The sequence below is a fragment of the Glycine soja genome, chromosome 3 (genome assembly GCF_004193775.1).
Source record: "Glycine soja cultivar W05 chromosome 3, ASM419377v2, whole genome shotgun sequence".
NCBI lineage: Eukaryota > Viridiplantae > Streptophyta > Magnoliopsida > Fabales > Fabaceae > Glycine > Glycine soja.
The window spans coordinates 5,298,366-5,316,367 of NC_041004.1; the positions used below are offsets into that span (position 1 = coordinate 5,298,366).

Here is an 18,002-nt window from a genome sequence, read left to right on the forward strand (position 1 = left end):
TAAAATTATTTTTTATTTATTTATTCACTAATTATTTCTTTTTAATATTTAAAAAATTAATTAAATAAGAATATTTAATAAGTAAATAATTAATATATCTAAAAATTATTTAAAAAATCTTGTAAAAAAGATAAATAATTTTTTAAAAAAAAACTTCTAAGACGGAGCGAATATTTGACCACAGAGGCAGTAGTATTTATTTTAGACTCTTTTTTTTCTCTCTTATACAAAATTTATTATGGGTGGAAAGAAGTAAAGCACAACATTAAAAGCAAATATAGGACGGCAAGAAATTAAAACCGTTCACTAGTACTATGTCACAGTTTTTGTCTTAAATGAACATTTAGATGAAAACGAGACAACCCAGAGAAAATCATAAAAAAAAACTCAATAATCAATCTTTTTTCTTGTCTTGGTTAATTTCGTCAAGAATCAGAATCAGTGCCACTATGAATGCATAGTCAATATTTGGATACACTGTAACTATGAAATTATCTTTACCCAACGCAATGCTTTGAACAGTGTGCTTCTTATGCATCTGCAGTCACATAATATTTGCACTTGCGAAATTAGAATTTGAAAGAAGAAAAATAGTTGCATTTGTTTAATAATTTTATTTTTAAAATATTTTTAATTTAAGTATAATTTTTTAATAACTTTTTTTTATTCATGATAAAAAGTTACAATAAAAAATATTTAAAGAATAAGTTTTTTTACTTGAGATTAATTAGTAAAATTAAATAATATTAATTATTTTTTTTAATTAATGCAAAATTAACTTTTTATATTTATATATGAGCCTAGAAAGATTATTTAAAGTTTTTTTTTTCTCTTTTTCTACAACTTTCTCCAAAATATAAGTAAATTAAGAGCAAAAGGCTAACCTGGGCAGCAATGGTGAGAGATTCACCAGCATAAACAACACAAGATCGCTCGAACCAACTTCCTTTGACCTTAAAGTCACAAACTTCTTCTTTAGTATTGTTAGCTAAGAACACATCTAATTTTGTCTTTAGCTGGAAAACTGATGATTTCTTTACACTAAAGATCAAATCTTTCAGCTCCGTGCTTTCACCACGGAAAACTTGCCACTGATCATGAGCTGACATAATCTACATAAACAAATTTGAATCGTTTCATAGGATTATTTCAATATGATGACATATCTATAAACATACAGTGTTAAAAGAAAATGAAAAAGGAAGATTTATTCAAGGAATAAAAGGAACACTAGTTTCTAAACAAAATTAGAGAGGGGATCTATGTAATAATTTTAATTGTTAATTGCAATAAAAGAAAAACAACATATCCAATCCCAGAAACGATATAAGTTTGTTAATTCATATTCTTCAAATTATCATTTAAGAATTAATCAAAAAATAAAACATGCTCTAAATAATAAGATAAATTAAGAAATCAAAATAAATATATGGTCAAACCTTCCGGCGTAATGTGACAATGGGTTCGCCGGCGGCATCAAGCAAGACACGGTGGTCATGGAGGGTTATCAGAGAGCCCTTAAGGTTGAAAACAATTTTGCCATTGACATCGGTGACGGTAAAGCTATCAGATAATGTTAGGACTTTTCTCACAATTGCTAGGTCAACATTATATGGAGCACAATACTTAGGGTTGATGATACCGGAGGGTCGTTGGTTTTGCATAATTGCAATTTGAAGTTTAGTGAGAAATTGATAGGTGTGGATATTGACCTTTCAATTTCTTTTGTGAAAGTTTTGTGCACTATGGCTTGCGGGGTGTGTATTATTTGATTGATAGATTGATATATACTTGAAACTTTTAATTATATATATATGCGTGAGTATGACATGGGATATGAAGTGGTCAATGAAAAAGTTTGAAATGAGTTTTGAAGGAGGATAATGATTAAGTAGAAGGATGCTATGTATAGAAGAAGACCAGTTCAGGTTGGAAGTTGAAACCTGAAACTCTTTTTTATTTTATTTTTTCAATTTTAAAGGAGACTAGTAGTTGGAGGCTTTTGAAGGAGCGCGTGGCGATGTTTGCCGTTAAACTAGTCTTTATTTTACGTTGGACTAATTCTCTTATACAACACCGAGTAGGCGGACATTAAATTATTATTTTTTAAAGGTTCATGCAGAGACCTTATAAGTGTGTGGATGGAGGAATTTAAAATTTTAAGAATTTCAAATATTTTAATAGAAATTCTTTTATTTTTAAAATTTTGTATTTGAATAAAAAAAAAGTTAAAATTATGAGGGTGAAAAGAAATGAATAAAAAAAAAAGATATGATTGGTGTGCTAGTTATACGTGTTCCTCTACGTTCTCATGCCCGAACGATGTTCCACAATCTCAAACGATGATTTTTTTAAGAAGACGGTAAAAAGAGAATTTCGATTTCTCAATTTTAGAAGAAAATTGAAATTCCAAATTTTTTGTTGTTTAAAATTTTGTTTTAAAATTCTAAAATTTTAAATTCTTCACAAAAAAACATTCAAACAATGAATTTCAAATTACAGAAATTCAAATTCTTTGATAAATTACTTTCCTCAATTAAAATTCTCAATCTAAACATACTCTTAAAGTTATTGCAAAGTATGAAGAGATTTATCAATAAATTGCATGCACTTTGCTGATTTTTTTTTTTTAAAGGAAAGGGGCCTTGCCCTAAGGAAATAAACTAGAAACCGCGCCGCCGCGCGGACAAAGAGTAGGGGTGTTCGCGATGCGGTTTGGGTGATTTTTTTTTTTAATTACGTCCGAATCAAACAATAAATTAACATGTGGTTTGAATTTTTTAAAAATAAAATCCAAACCAAACCAAACCAATCTATACGGTGCGATTTGGGTGATTTTTTTAAATTATAAAATTTTATTTATAATCATAATAAAAATTAACATGTTGTAGATCTAAATATTCCTTAAGAAATTAAAGTATAACGGAGGCGTCGCTGGTGCAGAACGGAGGCGCCACTGGTGCAAAACAGAGGCGTGCTGGTGTAGTGGACTGTGTGGAGGCGTGTTGTCCGATAGGAAGAAGAAGAAGGTTAGGGTTTTGAGGTGCGGCACTACTCGTTAGTACTCGTAGAAAGAAGAAGAAGAATATTAGGTGATAACTGCTAAATAATTGTATTTTGATAATAGAAAATAAGGCAAAATTGTCTTTAAAAATAATTATTTAGTAGTTATTTACGCTTAAATATTAAAGAATTGATGTTTTGTTGAATTTTGGCTGCAGATATAAAAACTGGAGGTGTAACAAGCAAAAAGGCCAGAAAAATTGAAGAAAATAAGAAAATCTGAAGCAGGCCTAGTACAATACGCGCGCTGAGCGCGCGTCACGCGCTAAGCCCGCGATCTAACAGAAGCGCGCGCTAAGCCTGCAACACGCGCGCTAAGCCCGCGATCTAACATAAGCGCGCGCTAAGCGCGCGATCTACACGCGTTGAGCGAGGGGGTGTCGCGCTGAGCGCGCCTACGAAGGCCCAAAGCCCACTTCAGCAGCTATAAATAGAGAGCCAGTCCAAGGGACAAAACACACCACCACAGAACCCCCTCTCCTAAGGGTTTCATTTACTCCCTTTCTTCCTTTCACCCCCTTCTCATTGTAAAGCCCTCATGACCATGAGTGGCTAATTCCCCTAGCTAGGGCCTGGCAGGCCTAAAAAGCCAATGATGTATGGAGAATTTCAAGAGTTATCAATAAAAGGAGGAATTTCCTCCAAGTTCTTTATTTACCGTTCTTTCTTTTTACATCTTGTATCTCTGAACTTGCTTTCTGTTAGGGTTTAGTCCACTCGGGAGAGGGTAAAGCCTAATTAGGGGTAAGGAATGAATACTTGAATCTGTTTTAAGGGTTAGGCCACTCGGGAGAGGGTAATGCTTAAGAGAACACTAAAAGAAGGAAATTATCGGGTTATCTTTTAGAGGGTTTTTCCTTCCAGTTTCTTTTATCTGCTTTTCTTTCTTGCTTATTCTGCATCTCGGACTTTGTTTTCTGTTAGTCTTTAGGCCACTCGGGAGAGGGTAAAGCCTAATTAGGGATAAGGAATGAATGCGTGAATCGGTTTTAAGGGTTAGGCCACTCAGGAAAGGGTAACGCTTAATAGAACAATAAAAGAAAGAAATTATTGGGTTAGCATGACTTAATGCCCCAATGCCCATGCTTTAGCAAACATCTAGAATGTAATCCTAATGCATCTTAGTTATTGAGTCTTCGCAAAGGGCATTTGGAAGATAGGTAATTAAGGTAGGCTTGTCATCGTGAGACATCAGGGGCAAGTAGATGGATAGATGTAGGGCAGAATTAGTTCACTGGTATTGATAACAGACAAATCCTGAATCCATATATCTAGGCTGATTAGACTTGTTAAGTTTTAGCAATTTTATTATATAGATTTTATTTTTCCTTTATTTGAATTTCGTAGAAGTAGTTATCTTTATCGCAATTTAAATATTTTATCTTTTAATCTTATCTTTAAATCTTTTATCGTTTTGATCTTTTATCTTCTAATTTTATCTTTAAATATCTTATCTTTTCTTTACCTTATCTTCTATCTTTCTTTATCTTTTATTTTAAATTATTATCTCTTGCTTTTAAATTGGGTTTGCATTAATCTAAGTACAAACAAAGTCCATGTGGATTCGACACTCGAACTTTCGAGAACTTTACTACTTGTAACGATTTGATACACTTGCCAACGAGTCAACATTAGGGTTTAGGATAATGGTAAGTGAAACATGAATTGTGTAGTTAGTAGTGTGTAAGTGAAATGCTACATAGAAATAAGTGAAATGTAAATAGTGAAACTGAAACGCAATCCGTACCTAATGGGTAAAGTCACACGTACTAAAATAAAAAATATATAATATGTAAATATGCGGTTTTCAGCTAAAAACTGAAACCGAACCAAACTGCTTGATCTCTATAAAAAAATCAAACTAATATGAAAACTCACGGTTTAGTTTGGATTTTGATTTTTTTTTTTTTTGCTGTTTGCAGATTTTCTATTTGGGTTGGTTTGATTTTGAACATTCCTAACACAGAGTATGTACGTAGCTGATTTAAAGCTAAGTTCCAGATTATGCCATAAAAAATAACTAAAATAGTTCGGATTATTGCAAAATTTAATATAAAATTTGATCATCTAATTATATTAAAATTTTCAATTAGTTCCTCATATTTTAAAAAATTACAATCAAAATCCTATTATTTTTTAACATACATCAATCTAATCTAGTCATTTTTCCATCCAGCTGGAGCTAATTTTGTTAACTTGAAAGTTTAGATGATTAATTAAAAATTAAAATAAAATACATATTATTTAAAAATTAAATTTTAAGAAATAGTGACGATTAATTATAAACTTTAGCTTTCTATTTTACCCTCCTTCTCTTTCTCCCCCCACTGTAAATTAAACCTCCATGCAGTGGCTCCCAAACTACAACCGTCAAAAAAACCATCACCACCACCAACATATACAGGCACCGAGAAAACCACCACCACTAACATGCAATAACAAAAAGACACAGACATATAGTTTGGTGGGGTTTGGTGTGTCACAGATTTGGGTTTCCCTGACAATGATGGAGACTATCTCGTAGCCGACGACATCAAGGACGGAGAAGAAGACATCAACCATGACGTTGAGGGGACCAAAGTGCGCTAGTGTCGCTGAGAAGTTGTTTTTCGGTGGTGGGAGAAAGTTTCCGACACGGTCGACTCTGACCGTAGCCTGACAATTCTAACCATGCATGTCAACTTAATTGAATAGAAATGACCTAATTGAGGCATTTTTGAAAATTAAAGAATTTGATTAGAGCTTTTAAAAAATATGGTGACCTAATTGAGTATTTTTCTATAATTAGAAACCAAATCAAATATTAATCCTAATTATAATAAACTTTATACTGTAGTTTAAAATTGTAACTATAATTTCAATTTTGTAAGAATCAGAATTGAATTTGAATTATATATATATATATATATATATATATATATATATATATATATATATATATATATAAAGAAAAAAAGTTAGAATCAAACTCGAAATTGAATTCAAATTTTACTTTAATCCTTCTACTTAAGTCATGCGCGGGGTTACGTTTTAAATAAATTAAAGGAAAAAAATCTACTAATGGCAAGAATAATGTTAAATGTTCACCTTGTTTTTAGGTGAATTGAAATAAATAAAAAATAGGTATGATATGTTATATATGAAGAAAAAGAAAAGAGAGACCGAGTGAAAAATATGATACACAAAAAGAATAACATAATTTATTGTTGGCCAAAAGGCAATGGTAATTACAAAAAGTCAATGTTCACAGTTAGTTTAATGTGGGCAAAGTGATGGTCTCAAGGTCATTGCCAATGTATTGACTGAACATTAATTAATTTGTTTGTGATGGCTAACAAAGGTTGACACTTAATTAGAGTTGGTTAAGCCAATGCTAAGTCATCACTTAAAGATAAAGTAGTCGATGCTTTACATTAATTTTTTTTTCATCTTTTCTTCCTTTATCTTCTTCATCCTAATATTCAATCATTAGCCCTAATGAGCTTGGCAATCACAAGTCAATGACGCGTCTCCGGTTGGTCCTTCCATGACCATGCACATCCACCTCTTCCTCCCGTTCGACACCCTAAAATACACCACCCCCGATTACCACACCTTCTCAACCACTCTCACCTTGTAAAAAATATATATTTGAATCTTTTAGTCACTATGCGTCTTATCAGCTTCTAACTATAGATCTTTAAATTACCATAGGTCCCATCTGATTTACCTTTACCTTTAGCTCCTTCTTCTTTTCACTCCAAAAAAACCCTTTTTTCCTTTTATACCATGTCACATTCAAAGAACAAATATGAATCTTGTTCTCCCGACTATGGCGATCATGAGTCAGATTCTGAATCATCTGATCTGAAGGCTCAAGCTTCTCCGAGCCGATCTTCGTCCATCAATCTTGATGGCGATACCCCAATAGACATAACCGAAAATGAAGGTCTCTTTTTATTGAACCCTAGCACCTTTGGCATTTAAGATTGCGCTACACTTTGAATTACTATTATTTTTTCAAGTAACTCAAAAATAGTAGCATTCATTAACGACTATTGAAAATAAAATTTTTAATTAGATTGGGAGAGTGTAATTCCTAAACTCAAATTAGAACTGCCAAGATCAAATTTGATCTCTGGTTCCATTAGAAAGAAAACTGAAAATGAAATAAAATAAATGCATTTGCCTTTGAAACAAGTAATGCTCACTCGATCCAATTTACAAACAAATTAAATAGACAAAATAAATAAATAAATAAATTAAAATAGATTAAAAATAAAATAAAACAATCAAAGAATTTTTTTTCACAAAAATGTCAAGAAGTTGGGCTTGACTCATCTGCCAATGCATCATCATCTCCTGTGCACAATGGTCACCATTATCAGCAACATAGCTAAGTCATTGAACTAGAAACCAACAAAGCTATCAGCTAATGTTAGGACTTTTCTTACAACAGCTAGTTCGACATTATATGGAGCACAATACTTAGGGTTGATGATACCGTAGGGTTGAACGAATGAACAAAGTCAGAATCTTCTCTTTAATCTTACAATGAATTGTATTTATTTAAAAAAGAAATAAATTTAAGACTATAACTAACTATTCGCTAATCCTATTTAAATAAGCATGACATCACGTTATAGAGACATGAATAAAGCAAACAAATTCTTTTTATACAAGATACATAAATATTCTATTTGATATTTCATTATCGGTATATGAATTGGTGTATGCTCCTGTTGTCAACCTCAGATATGTATACTTGTATATCAGTATATGAATTTTAACCTTTAATTTTATTTATTAATAAAATTATTGTCAAGTAATTTTGGCTTTCAACATACTTATCAATATTTCATTATCGGTGTCATTAATCTAGATCTATGCAAACTTTTGTTGTCTATTAGGGAGAGAAAACAAACTTTCAATATAATAATAATTCTTCACCATTCATGATAAATTAAGGAGGTGCACTTATGTTATTCTATAAAATGTCTATTTTTTTTACTCATTGAAGTAAAGAAAAACATTCGCAGGAATGAGCAAATGTTCTCAAAAGATAACTTGTTCTTCATATATTTATTTTAAAATAAAGTTTTCAAAATTTGAGGAGGTAATTGAAGGATTTTTATTTTAATTTTTCCTTGCATGCATGATGCAAGCAACATAACATATATTTTTTTATTTCAAAATTATTAATAATCCTAACTAATTTCCAACCACCATTTGAAAATAAATTAGAATTATTGATAATTTTGAAGGAAAAATACATGTTATAATTGTTACATGCAAGAAAAAAATCAAAATAGAAAATCTTCATCACCACATAAAACTTTGAAGGATTTATTTCAAAATAAAAATATGAAGAAGAGCAAATTGATTTTGAAGTACATTCGCTCATTCAATATAATGTTTTCATTTACTTTAATGAGCTAGAAATTAAAAAAAGAGATATTTCAACAAATAGAAAACCTGACGCCGAAAACACAGAACAAAGATCATTGCATAGCAGACTTTGAGAGATGCTATCGCAATTTTGTGGCGACGTGATTGAGTCGTGTAATGATCTTTTTTTTTCTTTCTTGAGTGTATTTTCAGTCTATTTATAACCAAAAAAGAATCTTTTATTTTCTCCATGTATCTGTTCATATCTTCTCAAATTCTTTCTGATTTTTCTGTTTGTTTTTTTTTTCCCAAATCTTCAAATATTCTATTTTAATTTTTTCCAGATTATTCTCAGGTTTCCCAATTTTCCAAATCTTTAAAGATTCGTGAAAAAAAAAAATCAGGAAACTGGATAGAATTTGAAAAGAGATTTTTCTTTTCAGGAGATTGAGCAGTTATTGTAAACTTAAAAACGAAGTAAAAATTTCTACATTAAATTCAGAGCAAATTACATACACTTCCCTTAAAATTTATTCATATTACACTTGCATCCCCTCCTTTGCATTAATTTCTTTAAAGATTTCGTTTACTCATATAACACACAAACAGTTTTATTTGAAGGAACATGAACGCAGAATCAAATTCGAAATCAACTCCATGCTTGCTTCTACTCTAGGCAAAGAATCGCAATTAATGCAACTATGAAAGCAGTGTCAACATTGGCTTCCACTCTGACTACGAAATTATCAGACCCAGTGGCTTGAACAGCGTGTTTATTCATCTGCAATCACATAATATTGTATTCTCAAAAATCAGTTTAAAAGGGGGAGAAAAATACTCTGCGTAGCAAAAGTAGAAAATGGTGGAGTTTAAAGTTCAATGGATTTTTTTTGGGTGCAAAGAGCACCATGAATTTAAATTCGGTTTAAAAATATATAAAGCTCAATCGTTTATAAGTTTCCGATTCTTAATGTGAATAAAAAAAGGAAAATCAGATATGATTGTTTAATTTAAAATTAAATAATAAAATTTTCAGAAATTTAATGAGTTTTATCACTGTAAAAATACCATTGTTTACTAAACATTAGTATTAAATTAATTTTTATTAGTAAATGATAATTTCTTTTGGAGTATCATGATGATTTTAGAAAGAAAGAACTCACCAGTGCTATAATATTGCGGTGTTGAACGGAACAAACTTCACAAGATCCATTGGACCAATTTCCTTCTATCTTAAACTCACAAACTTTTTCTTCAGTATTTTGGGCTAAGAACACTTCTAATTCTAGTGCCGTGTTTGGCTGGAATATGTTGTATCCTTTATTGGGTCGCTTTACACTGAAGAGCAAATCCCTTATTTGGTCGCTTTTACCCCTGAAAACTTGCCATCTATTATGTGCTGTCATTCTCTACACAAACAAAAAAGCACATAACTATCAGTATAATTTATCCTATTATAATTATAAAATTTTATTAAAAAAAAAAAAAGAAAAATTAAACGCAATTTCTTATCCATATCAATTAAAGACAAGATCGGTAACAAAGAGATTTACAACAACTCTTTCACTCTGGTCAACCAACTGAGCTTGAATCCCTTACTAGAAAAATTGAACACTATTTTAACTTTGTTTTCCAATTTCAACAGTAAATAATTTCCACTGTCTGCATAATTTAATAGGATCCTAACTGCCATAGACAATCCTGTTAATAGCAGCACATAAAAATGGACCTAAAAGGAACACTGTGATGATAATAATATTTTCAACAGGGCATATAATTCGAAACCAAACAGTGATCCTGCATATAATGATGATAATGCTGCCCAGCATTATGGTCTCAATTAGAAAACTGATCACGTCTAGCATCAATGTATCTGATAAAAAGCTGCACTAAATATACACCAATGTTTACAAACACAACATTCCCCTTCCAATCCTTATAAACGCCATGCATTATTCCACCCCCTGAGAGTATACTAATGCCACATCTGCTTTTATGCTACTACCACTTCAGCTCTACCCCCATAATGTTTACCTATTTCAGAGTTATAAGGTTGATTAACGATTAACAACTAACAAAATGTTCACCTATTTCTGCCTTTAGAGGCTCCAGGAGACTAAAAAGAACATTTTTCTAATGTAAAGGAAGCATGCAAATTTTTAATTAGAGGACTAAAAAACCAAACACTCCTAATTTGAGGGACTAAACATAATTAAGCCAAGAATGAATAAATCCTTTCGTCCTCATCACCCTGCACCCGCATCCATCTCCAAGAGTATAATTGAACTTCCTCCACTGTATCTCCAATGTGAACTGTTTATTGGCTAAACACCATGTGCCTCAGGCTTATCCAAATGCCCTTATCAGTTATCACAACACACCAAATAACTTCATAATCCTCTCCTTTAATACCACCCCACCAACACTTGCCCCTGAAACGGTTGAAATTGACTCTTCATACAAGAATGCATCAAAGACACCACTCTCCCAACCCACTAATTAAGACATTGATACCAAACCACTCACATTCATAAAACAAGGGGTTCACATTTTCAGCCATCCAATTGTAGCCTACACATACACCTACTTCATCCGATACAGCACCTCTCTGCATTAAATTGGCCTTTGATGGTTAACTATAATTTGTAATGCTTACCACACCAGTATCAACATTTTCAAAGGTACCACCTTGTTCCATACTTTTTTTCCACAAAATTTGAACTGTCCCAGCTCTCCCTTCCTCCATTAACACCTTGTATGTCGAGCCAAAACAAAAACCTTTTGACAAAAGCTAAGTTTTTATATAATTTGGACTAATTAATAATTGTTTATAACATGGTATTAAATAAATTATTTTTCTATGCGTAATTTTTAGTATTACCTTATAAAATATTAAAATCAAAATTTTATTATAGTAATGCATATACAATAAAGATAGTCAACGCATACTGCCGAAATGAAAAGTCTAATTTTAATTAAAGAATAAATAATAATTTTGATTCCTAAACTAAATGTGCATATTGACGACAATTTAACTGGTAAAAAAATAAAAATTCTTATTTAGTTATTAAATGTATAAAAAATGTAACAATTATGTTATATTTTATACCTTAATAAGAAATTGATTTTTGAATTTTACAAATTAATAACAATATTATAACAACAACAACAAAATAGTCCCACAGTAATGACAAACAGCATAATGTAATTAAGTCTTTGATTAAAATATGAGAAAATATACTCAAAGTGGAAGCACATATACAGCCAGATGCACTTAATTAAAACTTATGCTAACATATATGGTCAAAGTAGTTGAAAACAAAAAAAAAAAAAAGGTCAAAGTCAAACCTTTCGGCGTAGCGTGACGATGGGGTTCCCTTGATGGAGTAAGATACAGCGTTTATGAACGGAGAAGGAAGCGCTTTGGAGGGTGAAAACGGAGTTGTGGTCGTAGACACGGAATTCATTAGCGAACGTATTCGCCGTTCGAACAATCTCCAGTGAGGTGGGAGACGGTTTACAATACTGAGATCCGATGACTTGAGTTGTTGTTGGAGTCATCTGCGTGGGTCCAAAAGGTTGTCGGGTTTGCATATCTTCGGCTTCAGATCTTCCAGTTGCGCCCTTTCTAGGTTTGGTTAAGGTTTTTTGGTTGTGTGTGGTATATTTATAATGTTGCTGAAGAATGAAGAATCCGAGAGTGAGGAATATGTCAAATTAATGTTAAACGAGTGTGAGGACTATATCACCATATAAAGAATTTAAGAGGAGTGAGAGAACTGTGTGGACTATTTCAACTACATTTTTCTTTTTTTTTTTGTTCCAAAGGTAAAAACGCTTAAATCGCAAATCCCACGCGGGTTATTGAATGGCCTATATATACAAGTACTAATTCTTTTGTCTCACATTATTTATTTGTTGACTCTTGACTCCAATCTTTGTTAGAATAGTATCTTACCGAGTAACCTAGTTTAAGACTCATTCTATTCGTCTTTATTCAGTTCTAGTCCTTTTTTTTCATGCTTCAGAAAATAGTCAGCTCTAGTCTAGAAGATAAAGAGAGAAAATCAATTAACAAAAGGGAGATAATAAAGTTATATCTTTATTTATATTTAAAAATTATAGAATTTCTACTTTTTCTTCGTCCTTGGATATAAGACATTTATAATTAATTTACACATACTATTAATTAAAAATTTTATCAGTTTAATTAATAAGATTAAATTTATCTGTAACTATAATATTTTTAAAAATTATTTGGACTAGTTATATCACTTTTTTCAACTTAATTACTTTTTGCTTAAATAATTAATATATGGAGAGAGATAGAGTAATTGTAGAGAAATTTTAATTTTTAAAACTAAACTTTTTAATTCTCAAATCCTGGGAGAGAAATAAACAATTCATATCATTTATTACTTATGAACTAAAATAACTAAAGGTATTTTGATATAAAAAAGTTAATAGAAGAATTTAAAAAAAATGATCTTAGAAAAATAAAAATAAAAATCAAAACAATATTGTATATTTAGGGACAGAGAAAACATATCTGAATAGAATTGTTTGTGGTTGAAACTTGTACATTAATATTCTAGATGGTCTCTTTGTGGCAATCCAAGTAGTATTGGGGGTACCTCCTATTCTACCATTTTTCTTATAAAATAAAGTAGCTCAGTTGTGGGCTTAACTATTGAAGCTTTGGAATTTTTGCAGAATAAATTCACAATTGCTAAATACATCCCAATTTGCAAAACGTACCCCTTTAAAATCGTATTTGTTCTTCTATAATTATCCTTTTTCTGGAAATTTATTTTCAGAATTCAAAGGGTAAGATTTTTGAAATTTCTGGAATGTATTTAACACTACTCCGGAATGTGGGATATTTCAGAAGGAACGTGGTTATAACTATACTTTATTTCAACAACTTGCGGAGGCAAGGGAAGGATGCCGGGGAAATTTCTGGTTTGAACACATTGCTATCGTTATTGCATATGGATTAGACAAGAAGACTTTGACAAAATTAAAGGTGAAGTGTAGAATTTTCTCTCATTAAGAAATGAACGCGTTTGTTGAGTTTCTGATTCTCTTATGGAGATTTGAGTTTAGGGATGTTTCTCTTCGAAATGTACTCTGGGAAACATCACAAAAATTAATTATTTTTCGATGGAATATGTATTTGATGCATTTTTTTAATGTCTTTATTCTTGTAGATTGCAATCTTTTGTCATTTTGATTCACGGGGAGATTGAAACTCTTTAAGCCTTTGTTTGGTTATGAGGAGTAATGGGAGAGAATGAAAGTGAATACATGAGAAAAAAAATTTTGAAAAATAGAAGAGAAATAGGATTAGAATAAAGGATAATTAGTTTAAGAAAAAAAACGGATGAAATAGAAGAAAATATTTAAATTAAAATTATTTAGTAAGTGTAAATTACTCGTTTAGTTTCACAATTATAAAATTTTTTTGTCTTTTATCAAAACAACAATGACTATACATGATAAATTAATTAAAATTATTTTTTTCTTTTTTCTCCTCAGTTTTGAGATTAAAATTTATCATGTGGATCCTACTCAATTTTTTGAAAATTTGTATTCACTTCCACTCTACCAAACAACCAATATTTTTTCACTCCCTCTCTCTCTCTCTCCCTTCCTCTCCCTTCCACTATGTAAGAGTTTAAAAAAGAAGAGGGGTAATTTTAGAATATAAAAAATACTGAAAAATTAAAAGGGGGCGGTATGTTTAACAATTTTGAAATTTGTTTTAGCAATAAGGGAAGTTTTACTTTAAGGATTTGTTGAGCCCAGAAAGATCTGTTATCCCAAAGACCTGAATGATTGATCCAAGTTGTAAGTTCCTTTGGGCTTGTCTTCTTAATTATTTAGGGCTTTTTCTATATCCACACCTTTGTTTCTAAGTACACTCTCCTTTTTATCACAAATACTCCCCATACCCGAAATACCCCTATATCATCATTCTGAAAAATACATTTTGGAATATTTAAATTATTTATTTTGAAAATTACATTCCAAAATATAAATTTTTTAACATTGGAATGTACTTCCTAGAATACAGAACAATAGGTTTCGAAAAGTACATTCCAGAATGTTATTTAAATTTTTGTATTTCAAAAAGTAATTTTTGAAATATAAAATTTAAGAATCATTTTGGAATACACAATAATAGGTTCCAGAAAATATTTTCTGCTCCAAAAAATACTTTCTGGAAGTAAAAAAATTACACAAAAAAGCATTATAATGTGTCTATACACCAGTTCTAACCAAATTACACAACATGTACAAACTATATATTAAGATCCGAAACTTTTAAGCACTTTTCCCAGGTTGTAACAAGAAAATGTAGGTATGGAAGAAATGAATATTTTGTCATCATGAAGAAAGATCATGGAAAGGAAAGAGAGGTTATAAATTCGAATCTTTCACTAACAAAAATTAATAATTAATATTTGATATAAAAAAATCTTGATAGTCAAAGTGACTAAGTTATAAAAAATGCTAACTTAGAATAATGTACTTGCTAGTAATGGTCTCGAGAGCCATCACTAAATTGCTTGATTTTGGATCAAATCCACTTCAAATCGTTTAGCATAAACGCGTGCGATCTCTATCTGCCCATACATACCTCCTTCATAATATAAAATAATAACAGATTAAGTTTCCAAGAAGGCTGGTAAGCGTGCAAGCTTTCTCGAGTAAAATATATAGAGCCATAATTTGAGGCTTGATTAATTTTATATATTTGCTATGATGAACCTGATAATGTTAGTGATATGCTTACATTTTTTATTAGTATAATAACAAACATGTTTATCAGTTACGCGTGGTTTGGACTTAGAAGCAGGGAACAAGATGTTTCTCTTCCCATGAAGTAGAGAGAGATGTTGGCCGGGGTATCCCTTTGTCCCCTACTAGAATGTAGTGCCTTTTGTCCTTTATTTTGCAATGTTTTCTCCCTCTGTGCTAGGCATATGCACAATGTAACAATGAATTTAATTCAGTTGATTAAGTAATTAACGTGTATAAATTAATTTTATAAATTTGATTGAGTAATATATATAAGTTGATTTTATAATTTCTTGATATTTGAATTTGATTTTTATTGATAAAAAAGAAATAGTTTTAAGTGAAGATGAATGATAATTTTTTAATATATTTTTTATTATTGATAAAAAGTTATAAAATAAAATAATTTTTTTAGGTTCTATTTCTTATTTAATTAATTTATCTATTGATTTTATAGTTTTAAATAATTTATTTATCCATAAAAATAAAAGACAAATATAAGGAACAGTGGATCCAGACACACTCACACTAAATTGAACTGAATCCTTTTGATATTTTTAATAAATTTTAACCATGATAAAGTGTCTTGAAAATAATGTATTAGAAAGTATATTACTAACACTCATTTTCTTAAACATATTTTTTTCAACATATTCTCTTATCTTAGTTAAAATTTATTAAAAATAATATAAAATAAAAAATAAAATTTATTAAATAAGAAGTGGAAATCTATGTTATTTTGTAAATTTTAAAAAATTTCGCTAAATCATATAGTGCATTTAAAGACATTAGGATACCTCCACTCACATGATGCAAGTGACCACTCGTCCGGTTCAGAATAAATTACTCAAACATCCAAAGGAACATTAAAAATACAAATTTGAATAGACTAGTCATACACAATCTTGAGATCAATCTCTTAAGATTTCATGTAACTAGAACATATGGTCGATTAATTATCTCTGGTGCTTGCATGACATATCACAAGATATTAATCTCTTATCTATCTATATATCTATATAAAAGCTAAGAGAATTCTTAAAAAACCCAAACCACTAGCAAAGGGTTAATGATAAGATATTAAAATAATTGATCATAGGAATTTGAGAAGTTGATATTTCCATGCCGTCCTCCAGCTATAAAAACCTATGAAACACGGACACTTCAACCTTTTATTGTGTCCGATGTTTGACACGCGTCTATGTCAGTGTCCGACATCGACACAACACCCGTACTACGTTTTATATTTTGGACATTACAGGTGTCCACATATCCGTGTCCATGTCGGTGTCGGTATCGATGTTTCATAGATAAAAACCACACAAGTAACAGATATGTGATGATGTCTCTCGAGGTCGTACGAACTAATATTTTAATTTAGTGTAGCAAGGATCCACTATTCCACTAACAATCTACAGTGGTACGATTCTGTTGGGTCAGACATGCATGATTTTCTCAGTTCTGAATTACATGCCCAAGGCTACTCAACGTAACCAACCTACCACCACCCCAGCAATTAGGTCCATTACCCTATGGTTTTTATCATGGACCACAACCTGGTCTCTATCGATGTCCATAAATTATAACGACGAAATTGCTTGCAATTAATTAACTATGACCAACTCTCCTATCCAAAAGAAAGAGTGATATTAAATTGCATAAGTCTAGGCTTTGAAAGTGATTTCCGCATAGGCTGGTGGGAAAGTATATATTGGAAATATTATTATTACTAGTGTATTTTTTGCTTACTGGCCATGGCCTATGTTGGTTCCAAAAGTAGCATATTCTTTGCCTTTTGTTTTCGTATTGCACAAACCCAAATGGCCAAATGGGGGAAGGACGTGGGTACGGGTGGGTCGGCAAATAATAGGTTTTTTCTTTTGTTTATATATATTATCATATTCATATCTAATGTTTGGTGGAATTATAAGATTGATTTGTGGTTTCTCAAAAGAGAGGTTTAAGGGTTAAAGGTAGAAAAGAGGATATTGTAGGTTCAAATTTCCTAATAACATTCTAATACAAATTAACAATTAATATCAACAAAAATGTATCTAATATTTTTAAAATAATACTGATCATCGAACAAGTTTAGACACTGATTTAATCTTTACATAGTTAAACTCCAATTGAATTGTGGTTAAATTGGTATTAATAAAATAATAATGATTAAATAATATTAAATAAATAGAATACCATAATTTTATAATACTAAAAATTAAAGTAAAATATAATTTATTAGATTCTTAACATTCAAGTACACATAAAAATCCAAATCAAATATTTCATAATACTTAATTTTGAATTTTAACAAAATACAACAATGTCCGCTAATAATAACAAGTTTATATCTTGAATAAAAAAGAAAATAAAAATTATTAATATAATATAAAAAGTATAAGAAATAATTATACAATTTTTTAATTAATATAAATGACAAAAATATTATTGTTATTATAAGAAAAAAAATTTAAAATAATTTATACTTATTTATCAATCTTATTAAATATATGTTTCTATTAATTTATCAACCCGATTTTTCACAGTTTTTCTTCTAATTTTTATAGTTATAGATCAAGTTGACTTATTTAATACCAATTTTTATCAATTTTTAATTAAGTGATCTATATTTTTTTGTTTAGATGTAACTGTTGGAACTATCTAACAAAGTATAGTAGATCAGATTTTTATGTTATTTCCACCACCAATTTTTAATGGTGAGGAGTACGAATTATGGGTTGCAAGGATGACCATTCATCTTGAAGCTT

At 30.4% G+C, this 18,002-nt stretch overlaps 2 protein-coding genes across 2 annotated transcripts; both read right to left on the reverse strand.

The window, feature by feature from the left end:
* Window positions 1-218: 218 nt before the first annotated feature.
* Window positions 219-1,851, reverse strand: LOC114406011 (protein LURP-one-related 15-like). Its single transcript, XM_028368546.1, has 3 exons — window positions 1,440-1,851; window positions 885-1,112; window positions 219-538 (listed from the first exon to the last, which is right to left on the reverse strand). Exons 1-3 carry the CDS (start codon window positions 1,662-1,664, stop codon window positions 395-397), a joined length of 597 nt encoding a protein of 198 aa, XP_028224347.1. The 5' UTR covers window positions 1,665-1,851; the 3' UTR covers window positions 219-394.
* Window positions 1,852-8,896: 7,045 nt separating this feature from the next.
* LOC114406012 (protein LURP-one-related 15-like) lies at window positions 8,897-12,217 on the reverse strand. Its single transcript, XM_028368547.1, has 3 exons — window positions 11,779-12,217; window positions 9,594-9,839; window positions 8,897-9,211 (listed from the first exon to the last, which is right to left on the reverse strand). Exons 1-3 carry the CDS (start codon window positions 12,022-12,024, stop codon window positions 9,098-9,100), a joined length of 606 nt encoding a protein of 201 aa, XP_028224348.1. The 5' UTR covers window positions 12,025-12,217; the 3' UTR covers window positions 8,897-9,097.
* Window positions 12,218-18,002: the final 5,785 nt, after the last annotated feature.

Bases quoted from the DNA above. Each gene is read 5' to 3' on its own strand.
- LOC114406011 (XM_028368546.1), bottom strand. From the start codon at position 1,664: ATGCAAAACCAACGACCCTCCGGTATCATCAACCCTAAGTATTGTGCT. The intron at 1,113-1,439 runs GTTTGACCATAT...TTGTTTATGTAG, and splicing joins TTGTCACATTACGCCGGAAG to ATTATGTCAGCTCATGATCA. The intron at 539-884 runs GTTAGCCTTTTG...ATGTGACTGCAG, and splicing joins CTCTCACCATTGCTGCCCAG to ATGCATAAGAAGCACACTGT.
- LOC114406012 (XM_028368547.1), bottom strand. From the start codon at position 12,024: ATGCAAACCCGACAACCTTTTGGACCCACGCAGATGACTCCAACAACA. The intron at 9,840-11,778 runs GTTTGACTTTGA...TTGTTTGTGTAG, and splicing joins TCGTCACGCTACGCCGAAAG to AGAATGACAGCACATAATAG. The intron at 9,212-9,593 runs GTGAGTTCTTTC...ATGTGATTGCAG, and splicing joins ACCGCAATATTATAGCACTG to ATGAATAAACACGCTGTTCA.